This window comes from Rissa tridactyla, chromosome 1 (assembly GCF_028500815.1).
Source record: "Rissa tridactyla isolate bRisTri1 chromosome 1, bRisTri1.patW.cur.20221130, whole genome shotgun sequence".
In the NCBI taxonomy this organism is placed as follows: domain Eukaryota; kingdom Metazoa; phylum Chordata; class Aves; order Charadriiformes; family Laridae; genus Rissa; species Rissa tridactyla.
In genome coordinates, this window is record NC_071466.1 from 194,228,300 (window position 1) to 194,249,043 (window position 20,744).

General features: G+C 41.5%; 1 protein-coding gene across 4 annotated transcripts in view; it reads right to left on the reverse strand.

Moving 5' to 3' along the window:
* Positions 1-492: 492 nt before the first annotated feature.
* Positions 493-20,744, reverse strand: part of AASS (aminoadipate-semialdehyde synthase) — a 31,505-nt gene continuing 11,253 nt past the window's right edge. For all 4 annotated transcript variants that reach the window (XM_054182375.1, XM_054182384.1, XM_054182364.1 and 1 more), the window contains 11 exons: positions 18,819-18,940; positions 15,459-15,588; positions 14,497-14,607; positions 13,098-13,206; positions 12,525-12,665; positions 10,449-10,616; positions 8,087-8,182; positions 6,041-6,156; positions 5,778-5,866; positions 5,266-5,442; positions 493-3,027 (listed from right to left, as the gene is read on the reverse strand). In XM_054182375.1, the coding sequence (XP_054038350.1) occupies positions 2,909-3,027; positions 5,266-5,442; positions 5,778-5,866; positions 6,041-6,156; positions 8,087-8,182; positions 10,449-10,616; positions 12,525-12,665; positions 13,098-13,206; positions 14,497-14,607; positions 15,459-15,588; positions 18,819-18,940 (1,378 nt within the window). In that variant the 3' untranslated portion in view covers positions 493-2,908. The remainder of the gene's footprint in view (positions 3,028-5,265; positions 5,443-5,777; positions 5,867-6,040; positions 6,157-8,086; positions 8,183-10,448; positions 10,617-12,524; positions 12,666-13,097; positions 13,207-14,496; positions 14,608-15,458; positions 15,589-18,818; positions 18,941-20,744) is intronic.

The window sequence follows — 20,744 nt, forward strand, 5'->3', positions numbered from 1 at the left end:
AAGAGTCTGTTCCTTGCAGCCTGATGCGAACAGACAGCTTAAGTGCCTTTCAGCCCGGGCAGCGACAGCAGAAACCAAAGCACGCATTCAGCCGAGCAAGGCCCTCGAGCTGAGACAGGCAGCGAGACACCAAGCTTTCATCTCCTCCTGGGGCAGAGGGAGACGCGACACATCCACTGTTCTGCAGCCTTCCACTGAAGTAGTTGTCCTCACGCCCAAGCACAAAACATCTACTAAGAAATTGCATCTCTAAAGATTACAGCTGAAGATGATGCCTAGTACAGATTTATATGTATATAAATATATATATGGGTGTTAGATGAGGATGCTTAAACAATCCTTGAAGAGCCTTCTCTCGTGAGTTCACCAAAAAGTATGGACAGGTATTTCATGTACACAGAGAATTCCATGTGTAGACACCCTTTCGATATAATCATCTATGGAAAAAAAAACAAATCCCGTTCATACACATCTCGTCAGACTGTAAAGACAACATGACAATGAAACACAGGTTTTGCAAAATTTATTTTTCAAGCAATCCTGTGTATAAGATACAATTATCTTTCCAGTAATATGCAAAGAGAACTGAGAAGTCTAATCTTCATACAAAGGCTGAGCAATAAATTCATTTAAGTCTACACTTAGAAAACGAAAAGCAGCATTGCACTGGGAAACAGAAATATATTCTGATACAAAATGTTTCAAAAATTATAGCAGTGTTTCTTGAAGGAAACAGTCTGTAGTGCTTTCTTTTTGTGCTTCAAAGAGATTATATACTTTTTAAAAATTCTAATTTTCTTTGCATACTGCATTTCCTGGGCAGAAAAGCAAGCAAGGTGCATGCATATATACAGAAACACAACTCCATGTTTGTGTATTTGTGTGGTAAAGGAGGGAACAGAGAATTCTCGAGCGAAATCCTGGTCTCACCAAGCCGTGGACTAGAAGGCACCAGCAGATTCACGTCTAATTTTAACCCTTAGTTGTTGGTCTTTAATCTACTGGTGGGAGGAGGAGACAGCAGAGAGCGGAACATTCATTGCAGGCTCCATCCTTACCCCAGCTGCATGTACATACAACAGACCAACAGCCTGCAAGGTCAGCGGGAAGCTAAGCAACTTCGTGGAGCCAGGATTTCATCCGATACTCAGAACATGCATGGCACTGTTAACAGAATTCCAAATTTGACAGTACAAAAACATTCAGTGGTTCAGTATAAAAAACCCTCCTCTTTGACAACCATACTCTGCCCTTCATTCTTCCTTCTCCCTTTGGCTCCTTTCACCCTCCTCTTTGTTGCAATTGCTACTTCATTACATATGCACAAAGAAAATCCAAATCCTGAGTAGCAAGACTCGGAGATCAAAACTTCAGCTATTGTTATGGCTGCTTTTCCAACTGGGCAGAGCAACACCTGGAATTCCAGCCCCTCGGGACCGCGATAGTAGGACTACGGTTCTCAGGAGGTAAAAGGCTGTGCGTTTATCAGCAAAGTGTGCTTGTAGCAAAGTTGAAAGCAGACAGCTTCCAGCATCAGTGTTCAGCTTTAGAAAAGAGGAGCACAGGTACCAGTGCAAATGGTATCTGCCCACAGCATTGCACCTCACAGGCCTAACTGGTGAAGCCTAAACCATGCTTGCCTTGCAAGGTGGTGTAGAAATCCCTGAGCAAACACCACAGAAGCAGCCCTGAACTGGAAGGAAGCAACTGCTGTTTTGTTAGAGAGAAGCTACGCTCGGGCTAAAGTTCAATCCTGCGCTGATGCAGCGAAAGTGTGGCTAGAGCCGGGCCGGCACGCCTGCGCAGCGCAGCACTTACCATCAGATGAGCTGGTACGCCGGCAAACTCTCATCAGGCTGAAGTGGCGCTGCATTGAGTAGTATGGATAGGCTCCCAAATGAACGCTTCAAAAGCACGGTAGCAAAAGGACAGAAGAAGCTAACTCAAAAAGCAGTGATTTAAAGCTCTAAGCCTACTGCGTTTCAAAGCTGCTTGTGCTACACAGTCTATTCCCTTTGTAACAGTACTTAACCTGGACGTGGCGCACAGTGTAAGTGGGAAGAGTAAACATGTCATGTGGAGCAGCTTCGAAGCACATTAACCGCGTTGTGTTTCAGAATGCCGAGTTGAATGCCGACGTGCTCCCTTCGCGGCACAAGCAACACGTAACAGCAGGTATTTCAACACATCGCAACCAGCTTCCACTCAGAGACGGGAACGGGGGCGGGGGGGAGGCTTGCTTTAAACTTCCTCCCTCCTCCAAGCAATTTAAGTTTAGATTCATAAGAGAGGGATTTAAAAAATACTAAGGTCTGGATTTCAAATATGTAACAACCGAACATTTTCAAGATTTAACAGGATCTCATTTGCTAGTAGTGCATAATTTCTAAACTATTTCTTGCACATTGTTATTGTGAAAACATTCACAAATAGCATTCAAATTTAAGTATCACTTTGATCTCTGTTTCTCTAATAAATTATTTTTACCACATGAACAATCAAACTTAACCAATGGGATTCATTAACCAGGCTTTTCCACCATGAAAGAATCCACTAATAGATTTTTCTTTCAGCTCAAATTTGTCTCAATAGTAACCCTATAAACTTAGAAGATAAGTTCTATTATTTAAAAAATTACTTCTGAGATATTTTAGGAAAGATATAAGGAAAGATCCGATTGACGCTGAAACATGTACGTGAAAGCGTAACAGTTTTAAGAGGAAAATACCACAATTCATGTGTGTGGGTATCGACAGTTTCTATATGAAAGTCAGACAACCGGTTCTATGGAGGGCATCATTTGTGTGTGAAATGGCAGGTGCTGCCTTCATCTGGTCCAAACTGAGATTCTTAAAGGGGGGGGACACACCAAACCAAGCCAAAACCCGGTTCCATCCACTGCTTCCAGTTACTGTTTGATAACGCTGTGAGTACTGTACACGATGCCTTCGGCCCGAACACGCTCAAGTATTGGTCCGTAAACTTTCTTTGTCAATGGTATAACCATACCTTTGGCATCTATTTCACCTGAGATAAAGGTAGGGGGGGAAAAAAAAAAGTGTTAAGTGCTGTACTGGGTTTACCTGGCAAAGCTTTGGCAGCGGCGGGGGCTGTGGCGGCCTCTGTGAGGAGCGGCCGGGGCTGCCCCGAGCCGGCCACAGCCGGTTCCAGCCGGTTCCCACCCACCCCAGGGCACGGCTGAGCCCCGCAGAGGAGATGGTGGCGCCTCAGGGAAAATGTATTTGAGAAAGGGCAAAACGCCGCACAGCTGTGAGGAGTGAGGAAAAAAGTGTGAGAAACAGCCCTGTGACACCAAGGCCGGAGAAGAAGGAGGGGAGGAGGAGGAGGAGGAGGGGAGGAAGCGCTCCAGGCACCAGGGTGGAGATTCTCCCACAGCCCGTGGAGAGGCCATGGTGGAGCAGGGCAAAAGCGTGAGGAGGAAGGAGCAGCAGAGAGGGGCTGTTACGGACCGACCACAGCCCCCGTTCCCCATCCCCCTGCGCTCCTCGGGGCGGAGGGAAGAGGGTGAGGAGTTAGGAATGGAGGAGAGAAGTTGAGACTGGGAAAAAGAGGCAGGGGTGTAGGTGTTGTTCCGTCTTTGTTTCTTACTGCCCAAACCTATTTTGAATTGGCAATAAATTAATTTTCCTCAAGTTGAGGCTGTCTTGCCTGTGACAATGACTGGTGAGTGATCCCCCTGTCTTTATCTCAGCCCATGAGCTTTTTCATCTTATTTTCTCCCCGCTGTCCTGCTGAGGAGGGGCAGAGAGCAGTTGAGTGGGCGTCTGGCAGCCAGCCACAGTCAACCCACCACAAGTAAAAAAATATCAGTTTGCAATTACATAAATTTTAATTTTTATATTTTTACATATATGTATATTCAGATTTATCAACCTTGGCATTATGTTCTCACACAGCAGCAGCACTGTACCAAAGAATCACAGAATGGTAGGGTTGGAAGGGACCTCTGGAGATCGTCTAGTCCAACCCCCCTGCCATCGCAGGGTCACCTAGAGCAGGTTGCACAGGAACGCGTCCAGGCAGGTTTTGAATGTCTCCAGAGCTGGAGACTCCACCACCTCTCTGGGCAACCTGTGCCAGTGCTCTGACACCCTCAGGGTAAAGAAGTTCCTCCTCATGTTTAGGTGGAACTTCCTATGTTCAAGTTTGTGACCATTACCTCTTGTCCTGTCACTGGCCACCACAGAAAAGAGCCTGGCCCCATCGTCCTGACACCCACCCTTTAAGTATTTATAAGCGTTGATAGGATCCCCCCTCAGCTGTCTTTTTTCCAGACTGAAGAGACCCAAATCCCTCAGCCTTTCTTCATAAGAGAGTTGTTCCAGTCCCCTAATCATCTTTGTAGCCCTTTGCTGTACCCTCTCCAGCAGTTCCCTGTCCTTCTTGAACTGGACACAGTACTCCAGGTGCGGCCTCACCAAGGCAGAGTAGAGGGGGAGGATGACCTCCCTTGACCTGCTGGCCACACTCTTCTTGATGCACCCCAGGATGCCATTGGCCTTCTTGGCCGCAAGGGCACATTGCTGGCTTATGGCTATCCTGTTGTCCACAAGGACAAGGAAAAAAGTTTGAAATAGTAGTGTACACAGCTCGAATTTAATTTCATAGAGCTGAATTTAATTTGTAGAGCTGTGAAACTGTGATTAGGTAAAAAGCATCTAAACTTCAAAAGTTTGGGGTTTGGTTTTCTAAATTACAAAAAAAAAGACACAAAAAATCCCACCCCGAACCCAAAGTTTTTGCTCATTTCAGTTAGCCAGAAGAAGAATGAATTTCTAAATATTAAGAGCACGCAAGGGGAAATCACGCTATTTCCTTAAACAGGGTGACAACTAGGCAGAGTCTGCCTGTCTATATACACACAACATGATCAGGTAATATGCCCCAAGCCTTAAATTTGATCGATCCAGTAAGTAGCAGTGGAAGCCACTAGTTTGTCCAGCACAGGTATATTTTAGCCCACTTCACTGTGGCATAACCAATACCAAAGGTCCCTTCTACAGCAGTGAAACACTTAAGATTAAATTACTAAAAATCTCTGTAGATTAAGAAGTTAAGTAACTGAAACATCCAAACATGCAGATTAAAAATTCCTGTAAAGGCGACGGGAAAAGTTTGATTAAATTTAAAAAAATAATAATATAATACATATATACGCTTCAGAAACATTACACATCTGCTCTCTACAGGCAGGAAGATCCAGCGTGATGAAATACTGTAGTTGAAGCCTGAACAGTCACTTACCATCTAGAATCATCTTAGCAGCAATGGCCGTGGGGTATCCTACTGTTTTAGCCATCGCAGAATATCCTTTGTTATCGCCATAGACAACCAGATCAATAAATTTGTCTTCCAAATGACCAGAAGGATGCCTGAGACCTATTTCATTTCTCATAACAATCATATCTCTCTCTCCAGCGCCTAAAAGCAAAGTACACAAACTACTCATTACTTATATTTCAATCGTAACAAGATGAGGTTCCTGATGAGCAAGGCACTATGCGTACACAGCACGCGTAACAGGGAAGTGACTTAAGATAAGGGACTATTAGGGAGGACAGAATATTAAGATGAAACTAAAAACGTAACCGGGAAAGCAAAGGATAAATTGGGGGAGTAGAGAACATCACAAGACATTAAAAAAATCTAACATTAATGTTTTTTAATGAAGGTGAACAAGCTAATCTAATTAAGACTGATAAGAGATACTGACTTGCTCCACTCAAAGCCATGAAAAAGAAGAATTTCTCACATACCAAAGGGCAGCTTCATCTCCATGTGCTTTGCAAGAGCCCCAACAATGGAATCTGCTGCTGGAACTGGTTCATCTCCCAGTAAGCCTAGCCTGGAGGAAGAAATGAGACATCATTGCCTATCAAGCATAGTCTTTGTTTTGTAATTTCCAGCTTGTTCAGCATACCAGTTTAATGGTCTCAACATGGACCAAAATGGGTAGAATTGCAAACCTTTATTATTTTTTTTAACCTTAAAAAAAAAAATAATCACTGGAAAATGTTACCATTCCACTGCCTCCAGCTGACTTTTATCCTTTTCCAGTTTGCTAAATACAGCTTCTTTAAGAACGTGGTACTCAGCGGGCGGTTTAATTCCAACCAGTTTGCACATGAGCTCTTTCTGTATTAAAAGAAAAGGAAAAAAGTTCCGTAAGGCCTGACATCTGTTCCCTCTCCTTTTCAGCCAAGGTTTCCAGAACCCACTGCTCCACTAAGCTCAGTTAATATCCAGGACTTCTGAGAAGGCGGGTTATGCATACAGGCAACGTGACATAGTTTGAGTTTTTTAATGGCAACAAGGGAGAATAGGGCTCATTTTGTCCTAAAACACTTTGTACCCCACCACTCAGCTGCTTCCCCCTAGTTTTTTAGTCTTATCCCTTCCTCCGGCAGTGAAGAAAGAACACATAAATCTGCATAAACAAGGAACACTGGGAGGATGTCCGGGTGAAAGAGAAGCCACCTGGAGACAGCCAGGGAGCCAGGAACTCAAAGTTTATCTTTCAACTGGTCTGGAAATGGAGAACATCCCTTCCAAAAGGAAGAACACAGACTGATGAGATGGAACAAGGCTCTGGAATTCCGGAGAACATATTACCAAAAAGCCTTCTGAAGATTTTTGTGCGTATCTGAAGGCCATTTTGTGCTATCTAGGTGCTAATTATTGCTTGCTTCATTCACAGCAAGACAGGTAATAAACGGAGCTATGAACAAGATAAGAAGCAAGCAAGAACTGCAGAGTCGTCTCAGAAGCTCAGGTTAGCCTGTCTCCTCTGCGTCCCAGGCAGAATAATAAAGGGAAAGTACTCAGATGGAACAACATTGCTGAGACAAGGTTTGCAGCAAGACTAAGGAGTTTATAGTTATTTTCACAGATTACATGACACTGTACACTTATTCATTGAGGCTAGAAGGACTGCAAATTCTAGCCATCTTTGCAAAGAAAACTTGAAGATATCAACCCTAAAATTGAAAGTGGACAAAAATCATCTCAAAAAAAAAAAAAAATTCCCACACGGCAGCCCAAAAACTCCTGGAGCTTGGGAAGATGAGCAGTGCTGTACGTTAGTCAGGGACAAGCGAGACTGGGCCTCTTCACCTTGTGCTTTCGTGGTTTTGAGAACACTCGAGACATTCTTAACTTGAAATAATGGCATCATCAGAAAAATACTGTGCTCTCCTCAGACCATCACACAACATAAGCCTGGTGTGTTTTTCCAGATTAATGCCGATAAAAGCACAAGGAAGGAAACAGGAGGCAGATCAGAATTTTGTTCATCTGATTAATAAAGAAAGTTACTCTCTCAGGGGTTTGCAAAATGGAAGAAAAATTTCTCACAAGACAGACAAACAGATCTGACAAGTAATAAGTTGTTCATCAATTCATCTGTTTTCACATCATATCGAAATATGAAATGCCCTGCTTTGCCCACAGACACAACCGAAATATCGATTGTCAAAGGTAACAGCAGCACATCATGGGAGTCATACCTTGGCTGAGATTAAGATGAAGTGAGGCATCAGTAAGCAAGACAGAAAAGCGGCATAACAGAAGACAAAAAAAAATGCTTGTACAGAGTTTTAACAGGAAAAAAGATTCTAATATACTCATTCAGGCATGATCTCTTACCTCTTGATGCCCTGAAAAATACTTTTACACTGAAGATCATAGGCCAGTACCAATATGGACATTGCAAACTCACAGCACTGAGGGCTGGATTCTGACTAACAGAAAAGTTAAGACAATTCATAAAAATATTGTACGGGACCTCTGAGGGTGATCTAGCCCAACACCCTCCTTGAAGCGGGAGTACCACCAGCACTCAAGTCAGCTGTGACTTTGTCTAGATGAGTCCTGAAAGCCTCCAGTATCTCTCTGGATAACCTGTTCCAGCACTGTATTACATTCCTGCTGAAGAAAATTGTCCTAATTTCCAGGAACAAAGAGCTGAGAAGACGAGCATACAATGCAAGATTCCCATCGCTAAGTACATCCAAGAAAAACATTAAAAAAACAGAAGAAAGAAGGCAGAGTAATCAGAGTAACTCACCCAGGTTAGAGGTGGCGTGGTTGAGCTTAGCAAAGGATAAGGATCTGGGTTAATTAATCCTAGTTTTACAAAGCCACCCATAGTCTTAGAGTATCCCTGAAATAAAAGAATAACATGGTTAAAAATAATAATCACTTGAAACTGAAGTGAATATTTCTCCTTGCTTTGAATGTAGTGGTAGATACAACCATGGTAGTATTAAGCATTATTCCCATGGGAAGGCAGCCACAATAACACGATGCCAATGAGGTTACTGCTACAGAGTGGCACTTTCAACAGCCCCTCTTCACTCCTCCCCCTACTTTTTTAATACCCTCTTTAATGACTTACTATTATTCTGCCATCGGTACTTCCATGGCAAGTAGTGTTCGTTCATGCGATCAAAGGGCTAAGCTGGCCAGCACTAGTTCAAACTCCAGCAGGTCATTACAGATGGGGTCATATCAGCCAGATGGTCCATAAATGGACCACTGCATACAGAGAGCCCAACGCTGAACTCAGATCACCCCGGTTTTACACCGGTGTGACTGTATGGGCATCTGATAAACTGATTCTAAAGGTAAGAATCCTGTGTATTTGTATCTTTCCTTCAGGAATATCAGCAAGTCAACCAGGACAGCAGCAGAATGGTATTTCAAAGGAACTGCAAAGGCTGCGATAGGCTGCATGATAAAAAGTCTCAACTGGTGTCTGCTAAATTTTTGTTTGTATTCCGTTAACACTCCCACACAGCTGCTAGATACCTGAAAACACTTACATGCAAGTGCTAGAAACACCATAAAAAAGAAGAATGGTGGAAACGAAGCACCCTGAACGAGGGCTAATTATAATTAGGAGCCACCTCCACCAGCACTGTTATCAGCTCAGATGGCCTTGCGGTGAGATCCTTCTGTGACACCTCTTTTTAAACTGACTCCATCAGCTACCTGAACTTAATCTAGAAAAGGCGCTCTGAGGAGTTGTTAGCCTCGGCACTGAACTGATTCCTTTCTGCTTTCTGCCGACACAGCAGCATGTGCAAAGGGCTGACATTAACTTCTGCCCTGCTCAGCGCTATGTTCTGGCACATAGGTACCACGCAGGCAGAAGCACGGCAAAGCTCTTCCACGCAACCCTACCAACATCACCCCAACCCAAAGGGATGGACCTGCTTTGGGGGGTTAAGAAAACAGCACTAACCACAGAAACGTCATTCTTGCAGCACACTGACAACAATTGTGCGTGTCATCCTGACATTTTCGCTTTTCCTTGTGCTAAGAAGAAAATTTTACCAGGCACCAAATGGAAGAGCAGATACTGTCATACTAAGACTTCATGACGAGATAAGACTCCACATATTTTTAGCTTCTGAACAAGAGATCGTATCTAGACTGACAAAAAGAGAGCTATTGCAATTTGTAACCCTTATTCCCCTGCGTTGGCCTTCCATCTTCTTCTGCTAAGCAAGCCTCCCTCCCTCCCAGAAATAAAGAAAAAATCCTATTGTATTGCAACAGAGGAATTAAGAGGGAAAGGACATACACTTTCCTCAAGCCACGTACAAAACAACAACTTAAACCTTGACATAAACCTTAACTCAATAGACGTATCACGACATCCAGAAAAGCTTTTTCAAACCTTCAGTATGGTTTTAGGTTTATTCCTTATTAATGTATATTGACCAAACAAATAATTAAAAAAGAAATCTGAAAGAAAAAGATATTATGTTTTGGTTCTGCATTGTGCACCTAACGAACGAAAGGAAGAGAGTCTATCAGTTTGAAGGAAAACACATTTATCTCTTAACTTTTCACTTAACTGACCAAAATGTTACAGCTGCTCAACTTCAAGATTTCCATTTACTTGAAGAAAAACTTTCTCAGTTTGATGGAAACCCATAATTTTCTGTAAGATTTTTACATTCTGTTTTTCATAGGAATATAAGCAACAAACTATAAATTCAAATTTTTATCAACTTTAAGAGAATAGATCAATTCTTAAAAATACCTAACAGCCACACACGTCACACAACCCATGAAATTTATTTAATTTTTAAAAAATCTTCTATTGATCTGACACCAAATACAGATCCAGAGAAAAAAGAAACAAAGACACAGACTGTGCAAGCCAACCAACCAGCTGCCTAAAACAAGTAAAACTATTTTTCTGGTTTGCAACAAACACCAGTTAAATAAACCAGGTAAAGCTAGATTAAAAAAATGAGAGAAGTGATTTCAGTTCTCTCTCAATTGGGATAGTGGAGAGCTCATAAATAGCGATACAGAGCTATAAAAGGCTGTCTTTTAAATACAGTTTTCTTGAAATGACAACATTCATCTCTTGAGGAAAAGAGTAATTAATAATAGCAACAACAAAAACTTACTTTGTATCTTAAGGTGCCTCTCAACAAAGTGTGAGCTGTCTGAATACCATACGGCTCAGCATATTTTGTACTGTCTCTGTTAGGAAAACCTTCAAGATTTAATCCTGGGAAAAAATCCATTGGAGTAACAGAATCAAGTAATGCTCCTCCAGCTGGAATATTGATAACCTAAATTTTGTGAAAGAACAGCAATATTATTTCGGTGCAGCGTTATTTAATTTATTTTACAACAGAAAAGATGATATATGCACAAAATAGGAACAATGTGCTTAGTGTTTCTGGTACAAGCAAAGGCCCAATCTAAATAAAGCGGTTGCACAAGCCATTTAGGCATGTGATGGAGCAGCTTGCACTATGTCAGCCATTACTAGTCAAAGGGCTAAAACAACCGACATCCTTCTCTCACTATTAATTCTGTAACCGCTGCATGTATAGTAAAGCGGCAGGTTTCCGTTTCACTTACATTAGTGTAGTCGTGGAGCACCTCCCCAAACTACGCCAGTGTGAAGGGAGATTCTGCCCATAGGTTCCCTGCTTTTTCGTCAATTTTTTTATTCTCTTTTTGTAACGGGGAGAAGGCAAATGTAAAGAGAGGGATGGGGGCTTGTTTCCTTTTTTTTAAAGATTAAATTAAATCAGGTGATATCACACTGATGTAAAATTGCTGCCCCTGTGTATCTTTACTTGCAGTTACAAAGAACAGAGAGAATGCACCATCGAAGGAAAACAAAATCGGGTTGACTACTTCTATTATCACTCCCAACCAAAGCCTTGAACCCCGCTTCCTTCAAGCAGCTGCTGCACAGATCTGCTATGCAGCATCAATACAAACTCATTTTGTGACTTCTGAGCAAAGGGGCAAGGTTTCCATTTAAAAGAAAAACTAAAGCAGTGAAGTCTGCAGCAGCTGAAAGATCTTATTGTGTTTGTCAGGCAAGACACCAGTGTGGAAGAATCCTGCACAACAGTCAAAGACAGCTAAGGATTTACCAGCAAACAGGAAAAATTGCACAGTTTACTGACAAGCTCGCATAGTGTTGTCATAGTGAATCATTCATTTGCATGATCTAATTTTTCCTAGCAATGAGTGAACCAGGTCAGAATTAAATCAGAAACATTTTCACATTCTCCAAGAGACCCTTTAATCTGAAACTTATAAACTATGTGTTATTGCTTTTTAAATAATTATCCAATGTACAGTCCCTGAATTTCTCCTTTCTTACTGCAATAAGAACACTAGAGCACCAAAATGTCATGATAAAACATCTCAAAAGATTTCTCCATTTTGCAGATCAAAAAGTTTAGATAATTAGCTAAACTTTACAGTGGTTATACAAGGCAGTCTCCTTGACGTTTGAAGAGCCCCTGCTCAGTAACTACTCTGAGCAAGTGGGACTGATCAAGCAGATAGGACTGGAAAGCAGAAATGTGATAATGGCTTGCAATAGCTTTGCACAAATCAGTTATGATCTTTCCATAAAACAGACACAGTGACATTCACTAGGTTAAGTCTACTCTAAAGACTCTTGCACAAACAGCAAAACAGAGCTTACATAAAACACATCAGAAAGCACCGTACACTTTCACAAAACCCACTCAGTGGGTTACTGGTATTACAGATTGCACCAAAAGAAAAAGAAATCAAGAGTTCTGCTATAGACTGTGCAAGTACAGAGTGAAGCTGTTTGGTTTACCAACATGACTACAGAAAAGCAAGAAGGATGCACTCTCACCTTTGTTTCACAGAGCCACAGACAGGGCGATTAAGTGGCAAAAGCAACACGCAGCAGGGATGGAAGTTGAACCCAGAACATCAACCTCAATCCAGTGCTTTAGTCATTAGAACACGCTCCTTCTTTGCAATCCATTTCCATACAGTAAGTAAGAATTAAGCTGGCAGCAGCCAGGCACCATCACGCTCCAAACACAGGATTAAGTGATGTACACAACTTGCTTAGGCAACTGACTGTCACCGGCTTGAAAGTAAACACGGCATCTTACAAATCCCACTTCCCTCCTTAGCCCAACATCAACTTCTTTGTCTGGCTTTAAATGGGAATGTTAGGATTACTTCACCTCTCCATTTTTTAAATACGTAGCAGACTGAACTGTATTCAGCAACACTCCTTGTGGGCTCCAGCTGAACTTGTATCTCAGAGGATTGTCAGAGTGCTCTGGAGCTGGTAGGCCACCGCAGAAAGAAGTGTAGGATACAACCTGTCAGATTTATACACGGAAAAGAAACAATGAAGATAAGACAGACCAGGATGCAAACAGTACAGAGCTACCTTGCAGAATTTCCATTCGTTCCTGAACTTTCTGTTGACGTTATGCCCCAAATGGACCAAATCAGAAGATGTACAGTGGGCAGGGGAAACCAAAAGAATTTCACCGAGCAACTGTGTCAAGCTGTCACACTGCAGGCACTGTCCGTAAAGGAGAGGAAATCAAAACACACACTGGGGCAAAGCCATGCTAGTTGATGGTCTCACCAATTGGATTAGTTGGCACCAAATTCCAAGAATCCAGAGAAATATGGTGTCCAGAGTCTGTTCCATATCAGTGACATGCCCCAAAACTGGGTGGTGTTAAAGGAACAACTTTACTCATAAAGTCTTGGCAGAACTATGCACTGCCTGCCAACCTTACCGTAGCACCAACTTCTTTTGCCTTGTCAATACATTCCATCGCCAACATATGGTCCAGACCAGGATCCAAACCCATTTCGCTGATAACTGTAATACCAGCAGCTTCTACGCTGAAAATAACAGAAAGCAGATCTGTCAGAACATTCATTATTACTGGCCTTTTATTCAGGAAATCTGTCCAACAAAGGCCCAGAAAACTTTCCCCAACACAGTAAATTCTGGGCTCTGCCTGTGGAAGCAGATGTTAAAATCTGAACAGTGACGATGGTCTTCCTAGCCTTGGTTTCTCTTATTTTGCTGCAACTTTTAGGGCCTGATGGAAACAGAAATTCCTACAAGCTACTGCATATGCCACATTCTCCTGGACAGTGCTATAATGCTGGAAGGCAGCAATGCAGAGGACAGCAGAGAGCTAGTCATAATTGCCCTAAACAGCTCCTGCAGGGGAAAGAGATCGAAAGGCCTACTTTCCCAAAGTACAAACATTTGGGTTTGCTTTTTTTAAGTTGCCTACACTCCCACAGCAGCTCACTTTTCACCACAAACTGAGGTGATTTATTTTATTTTCACAATCACTTTGTGTTTTGACAAATGAGATGTCTTTTTTTTGTTGTCTTTTCTTTTCGAGAGCATGATGATATGTGCGCATCACAGCAAGAGAAGGGGAGGAGAGTCCCCTAAAGCTCCCTCATTGCCTGCAACTCTGGTTCTCTACCTGTCTAGCTTTCTCTGTTTTATCTTTTGTAGAGACACAGCATGTACAATTCTCTTCTCATTCACTTGAATTCACTTCAGAGTTTCCAGTACCATGACTGAGAGAAGCACCGAGGTGAAGCTCCATGCCTAAAACAACTTCCAATCACATAATAAGTAGGACAACAGAAACACTGCAATAGTTAGAACTGTCACCAATTTGAGACTAATATAGTGGACCTGTTCAAAAGACGGTGGCATGAAGGAGGATAGATACAATAAGTCAAGAATGAGTTTTTATTAGGGAAATGAGAATAATGACAAATGAGCTTGCTGTCACTGGTAGAACAGGACAGCCCAGCTGCTCAGCTTGAATATCAGCCCAGCTCAGGCATCCTCACAGGTTTGAGGGGAGAGCGGAAGGCACATTAACACGGAATAAGATGGGGCACGCAGAACAGTATATTCCAGTGTTTAGAGCACTAGTCTGACCAGACTGGGGTATGAACTCATTTCTCCGCTCTGCCACAGCCTCCACATGCAACTTTGGGGAAAGGTACTTAGTCCACCATCATCGAAAGGGAAGGAAAAAGAATGCAGAAAACAGTAATTCACAATAAGCGTTGCAGGTGTAACAGACTGCAAAATATTCAGATAATGCACTCAAGAAGGAAGCAACACCAGGGAGATGCTACTCTCATACCTACCTCTCCTGGAGTTCTTTCATAGCTGGTGTTAAGTAGCTGGCTGTTACCAGGTTCACTTTGTTGTCAATACACTTCTTAGCAACCAAAGGATGTGCTGAATAAGGCAGCAAGCTACAAATGAAGGAGAATTATGCAACATCAAAATTCAGCCAGTTACTTATGCTGTTACTGGAAAGACACTCACAAATGTTTTTGTATGCCTACAAAAAAGCTCCAGTAAATGCAACAGTCACACCTGCCTTGCCCTGAGCAGTTTTATACCTACATAAGTGCAATGCTACCCTATCAGAAGAGCATTGTTGGATGCACTCAGAACAGGGCGCAGGACAATAGGGGAGTCATTCTTTAGACAGCATCTTTTGTCACACCTCTCTTTATAAAAAACAAACCACTGACCTCTTTTCAAGGCCACCTTCTAAACAGGCATGCTGGAGGTTTAGAAGATGCAAAACTGTAAAGCCATCCTTGAGAAAGCTTGCCTTACAATGATCTTGCTGAAGCGCTTTGTGAAAAGCATGCTCTACATGGAAAGGAAAAAACACTCATGACATCCGTGGCAAAAGGGACAAAATGGCAAGGACTATGAAGTTATTTCCTCCCCTGTTTCAACACCTGGAAAGAGATCTTTCTTAATGGGATATTCAGGGGAAATGACCATGATGTCGGAATTTCACCTGCTCTTGCAAACATGCAAATTTGATCTCCTTGCACTAAGAAGGCTGTCCACATAATTGGTGAGCACTTCCAAAGAGATGCTGCAGTCAAAGCCCCTTTGAAAGTCCCGATGCCCTGCTACGTGAAAAGGCAGAGGCCAGTTACAACTATTTACATACACAAATATGACCCTAGTTCTTGGGCATTAAAAAAAAAAAAAGTTACCGTGTTATTTAGGTCAGTGAATTTGTAGAAAGAAGCAGCACGGCTTAGGGTTGAGCCTACCATGTTTTACACAGAATTCTGACCTGATCACAAGGTCGTGTTTCTTCACCAAAGAGGACAGCTTTTCCTCGTGCTTAATGACATCCATATGAACTGAAGTAACATTGCTGTATTTTTTCGTCAGTTGTTCAAGCTGTTCCTTCATGACAGATGCTGTTTCAAAAGTAAAACACATCAACTGTTAACTAAAGATGAAGGAAAATCCAAAGCACTCCCATATATAATTGTCCTTTAGACGGCAGCTCATCTGAACTAGAACAATAATCCTACCACATGAGATCTGGGAAAAACAAAATAAAGATGACCAGCAGAAAAATATAAGAGCTCTACTATGCCCAGTCAAAAGTACAACTAGCCCATTTAGGCTGACCAGTATGGTTTTTCGGAGATAGAGTATCAGTGGAAAAACTCTTAGAGGTAGGGAGTCAAAAGGATCAGACAAATTAAAAACTTTAAAAAGGAGAGAAAGAGAACCAAAGTTAGAGTAATGAGTAGGAACTCAATGACATCCCACATACAGCACTACAAAACCAAGCAGCAATTTTCCTTATTTATTTGGTGGACAATCACACCATAGACTTGATCTTCATGCTTTGATTTGGGGGGGACATCACCCCTTGGGTCTACCAACCCTTACTTAAATGTGTCATCCAGGGGTCTGGTTGGCAGAACAGGGTGTAGAAGAAAACTCGAATGCCAGAAACTCACATCATGGTCCTAGAGCTATTAAGTAGTTGAGCTCATTGGCATTCAGGAGCTCATCAATTTGCTGAAGAAGCATTGCACAACTAGAAAGGTAGGGGAAAAAATAAAAAATAATTGCCTACCCCAAAAAATGCCCTTCCTTGCAGGTTTACAACCTCATGTGAAACAGAATAAATAAATCGTGTTGAAACAGGCAGAGGCTTTGTTCTTGTTTGTCTTTCACACGGAAATACGGAAGAGGCATGCCTGGTGCTTCCCAGTTTAATGACATAGTGTTGAGCTGACTCTTGAGGGAAGATTGCAATGGAAAAATTTTATGCCCTATGTGTTTTAAAAGTAAACTGGTTTTGGATTAGCATCACCCTGCTGAAAAACAACCATTTTTAATTAGCACAACAATTTATCTTGAGGCCTAAAGTATTTTAGGCCACTATGCAGTGCATATTTTCTCCTAGTGTTAAAAACGGTCACTTCTCTAACCTGGCCAAATAGACGCAGAGGTGAAGTAGTCAATCAGTTTTTGATGGTCGCAGCTATTTCTGCGAAAGCACAGACTACATCATTGACATGCAAGAAGCTGACTAGAAGTCCAGGAGGGAAAAAAGCCCAAAGAGGAAAATTTGGTTTTCTTTTTCAGGCTGTGCATGGTTTGAGGGAGACGGGAAAACGTGAGCTAGTTTTTAAGGTCTTGATGAACGTGCAGGTTCAACACAGCTAACTAACAGATCTAGTAAATAAACACATGCCCAGAAAAACCTACCCCATCCCTCATGCCACGTAGCCATACATTTATACATAAGTCTGGTTAAAAAAGAAAACTTTCAAAACTGCTTCAGTACATTTTAGCAGAATTCCTATTTATAGCCAAGAACAGCTTAATAGCTTCAAACAAAAACAATGCACATCATTCAGCATTTTTAACATAACAAAGATAAAAACATTAAGCTTTTGCTTAGGCCAGATATGACTAAAAGGCCCAGAGCCAATCTGACTAGTTGCAATATTTACTCGTGGCTTAGTCCTACCAATGCTGCATGTGCTAATATTATCACTAAAAGGGAGAAATCCAGTCTCTGCCTGCCTCCATTTGTTCCTTCCTATTATCTTGCTCCTACTGCCATCAGCACTTACCATTATAAGGAAAGCAGAACTGAAAAAGAGATCTGGGTTAAAGCAACCAGTATTTGCCACATCTGACTGCAAGTGAATCCGTTTCCTGTCCCAGCTCACCATGCTGCCAGCACAAGGATGGCAATGGGAAGACAGCCAGGAGGAAGGAGCAGGCAATGAAGGCAGCAGGTGGGGCACAGCCTTACGGAGAATCAAAACCATCGGTGGCTCTAACTTAGGGCCTCATTTCCTTATGGCCTTTCCAAAGTCAATGGGAAATAAATATTGTCAGAGGGTGATTCTCTGTACCCTACTCATCAACTTGTGCTGAGAGAAAAGAGCTAGGCAAAATCATCTACAAATTCAAACCAAAAATAAGTTGAATACATGAAGATTTCTCAATTAAGATTTTCCTCATTTGGATTTAAAGTGGTGTAGCCTAACAGTAGGGAACCAAATGTGGCACTGCAACGTGCATTTTATGCTTTCTTCATCTACCTGCCTGCTGCCAAACATTAGACAAGTAACATCTTTGTGTCTATTTCCTTCTGAGTTCTTTTGTGTGTGTACCATAGAAACGGCATGTTTTTAAGCTACCCAGATAAGAGGCACCTCCTATGTTTGCACAGTGCTTGGCAAAACAGACCTTCCAGTTCACCTGGTTTTCCTTTCTGTTACTGTATTGCAGGGTCTAGATGCAGCTTCCGTACTGATGAGGGGATGGACACTGCACATTGCTGTAATCCTTCCCTCTTTGCCGCATCAGGCAGTGCTAATAACAAGGGTGCAGCTTCCTTAGAGTTCCCCTCTTCTTCCTAGTAAATCTTTTCCACGGGGTTAAAAGTACTGTGGTTATCACCGCAAAGCATAGCAAAAGCAGCTGAGTATGAAAGTAGCACAAGGGGAAAAAAACAAACCAAATCAACAACAAAAATCAACAGAAATAAAATGGTAAGTTTTAAAGGAAACCACCTCCCAGCAAAGTAGCCTGGGTTTTAAATCGGAAATCACAGAATTGGGGTGAAGTCAACATTGAGGGTACAGAAAGGTGTTTTTGAGATGCCCAGCCTTAAATATGCTCCAGATAAAACCAAAACAGAGGAATAAACAAGACCGCATGGGGCTGATAGGAAGGTCAGGGTCTGAAGGTTAACCACCATGGTACTGGTTATAACAACAGCAGAGGCTTCACTCGTACAGGTGTCTATAAAAACAATGTCATCTTCTTGTGTGAAGCTGAAAACACAGCCAAGCACCAACAAAAGTGAGTGGCTAGATACAAAACCAATCCCAAGCTCAAAGCAGGTTAGAAGGAAAAATACTTCCAGTTTCTCCACGCATGCAAACAGTAAACTGTTAATGTGGCTCTGTCATTTTCAAATCAATTGTATAAACTCAAAATGCTCAGAAAGCTACAAAGTCCTTTTCTGTTGTGCACAGTAACAAAGATTTTCTTTATCTGTTCTCAGAACCAGATCCATTTATTACTTATAAGAAAGGTTCTGCCATGCTGGCAGGTTTAAATTAGACATAATTTTTCAATTAAAAATAAGCAAAGTCTTACATACCAACTGTGATGTCAACGTTGGAATCTCTAGTGAGATATTCAAGTACAGGGCCGGAAACGTAGCCAGATCCAAGCAATAAAACCCTCTTCTTATTACCCATCTTCAGTGACTGAGCGTATTCCCTAGGAGGTGTTACAGGCAAAATTAAAAATGTTTTAGTAAGTCTACAAACCAAGAGCTCTATTCAGACCAAGAGTCAAGTTCCTGGCTATCTAACCCAAGACTGGGCAATCACTGCCTAGTACTGCTTCCATTCTTCTGCTGCATAACTTCTAGTTTCTTTTCTCTAATATAAACACAATCAAATCCATCAACATCTCCACTGCTTCTCCAATTGCCACTGGCTGTTCAAGAAACTTTTCCTCAATTGTCATTATATTTTTCCCACTGGCCAAATTACTGTAACCTGATCACTTGAGGACCACCAAGCTGTCTGTGTCATGCTGGGCTGTCAGAAAGGGATTCCAGGCTCTGCCTTGCTCCCTTTACATCACAGGTAACTGTTAAAGTACACAAAACCACGCTGGTGAAAGCGTATTTTTGGTAAGTTATACTAGGTTCATGCTAGTCCATCATAGGAAAATGATAGTCCATAAAAGTCAAATAAAAGTTAATGGCCAATTAAGAAATCCTGTTTGCAGACAAGAACTCAGATTTGAAAACCATCTCAGAGTATTTCAACCAAGCTTTTATTACTCTCCTAAATAAATTTAAGAAGTAGCTCTCCTGTTGACTTTCAATATAAAATGTGTTCACATCACATTTTGCATTTCTTTTTGCCAGCCAGTATAACAGAGTTCAGCAGTTGTTTAAATATGCTCTCATAAATGTATAAATTATAGTAGGAAAACATATTTTGGTCGTTTATAATTATTTTTCCTTTCAGCTTAAATTTGCGTTAAGTTGTAAAATTAGGACTGTAAAACTGTTTGTCTAAAGTATTATCACTATGCAGATAAAAACTGTTTAGCAAATAAAAAACAATATTTATTAAAGTGCTTTTTGTTGTTGAAGAAAAGGAGTTCATTGCCCTATTTTTTAACCAAATTAATGGAGAATGAGGTTCGGCTTTTCTTAGCCCATATCCTGAAAAAAAATTTCAATAAATAGGTAGGACCTTCAAAGATACAGACTTATGGGAAACTTCATAAGCATATAAGCAAGTCCTTCTATTTCCTTTTTACCTACTGAGAGTTTACCCAGGCATATAGTGCATTGTGGATTATGCCACAGAAAGAATCCTGACCTCTAGCTGACGTGCTCATGTCCACTTCGCTTAAAGCTATTGTCCTTCGAAGAGGACTAACCACATGTCTACTGAATAATGTTTGGTTCGGGCCTTTTTGGAGCTCCACATGGCATCCATAAATCAATTTTTAGTTTTGTATTTTCAGTTCATAAATGGCCATAATAATGAAGGATGGTGTTGCAGCCTGCCAGAGCAATACCTAATAGCATGACAAGAGTGGTATTGCATGACCTAAAGCATGGCATGAAGTACCCGAGTACATTTGGGGAAACAAGGCCTCAAACAATAGCATTGAAAGACTACCCTGAATGAAGAGAGTTAAATACCAAATACATCTATCATCTGTCTGAAGCACATTCCCACCTACTAGGCTTAATTAAAATATTTTTAAAAGTTATTATTTTCAGTTGTTTAAATCTGGATGGGATGTACCAATGTATCACCCCTCTAATCTATCTAATCTATCTAAGTTATTACTACAGATTACTGTACATTTTGACCTTTGCAGATTTGATTTTTTAAAAAAAGTTAAATCATTATTTAATCCATTTACAGAAAGCCTCCTAAACCCATCATATCCTTTCATACGACAAACCCAAGGACCTTCCTCCCCCTACTATCGATTGTAATGGAACATCTTCTTCCATAGCTCCATCCTCATGGACAAGCGAAGAGAA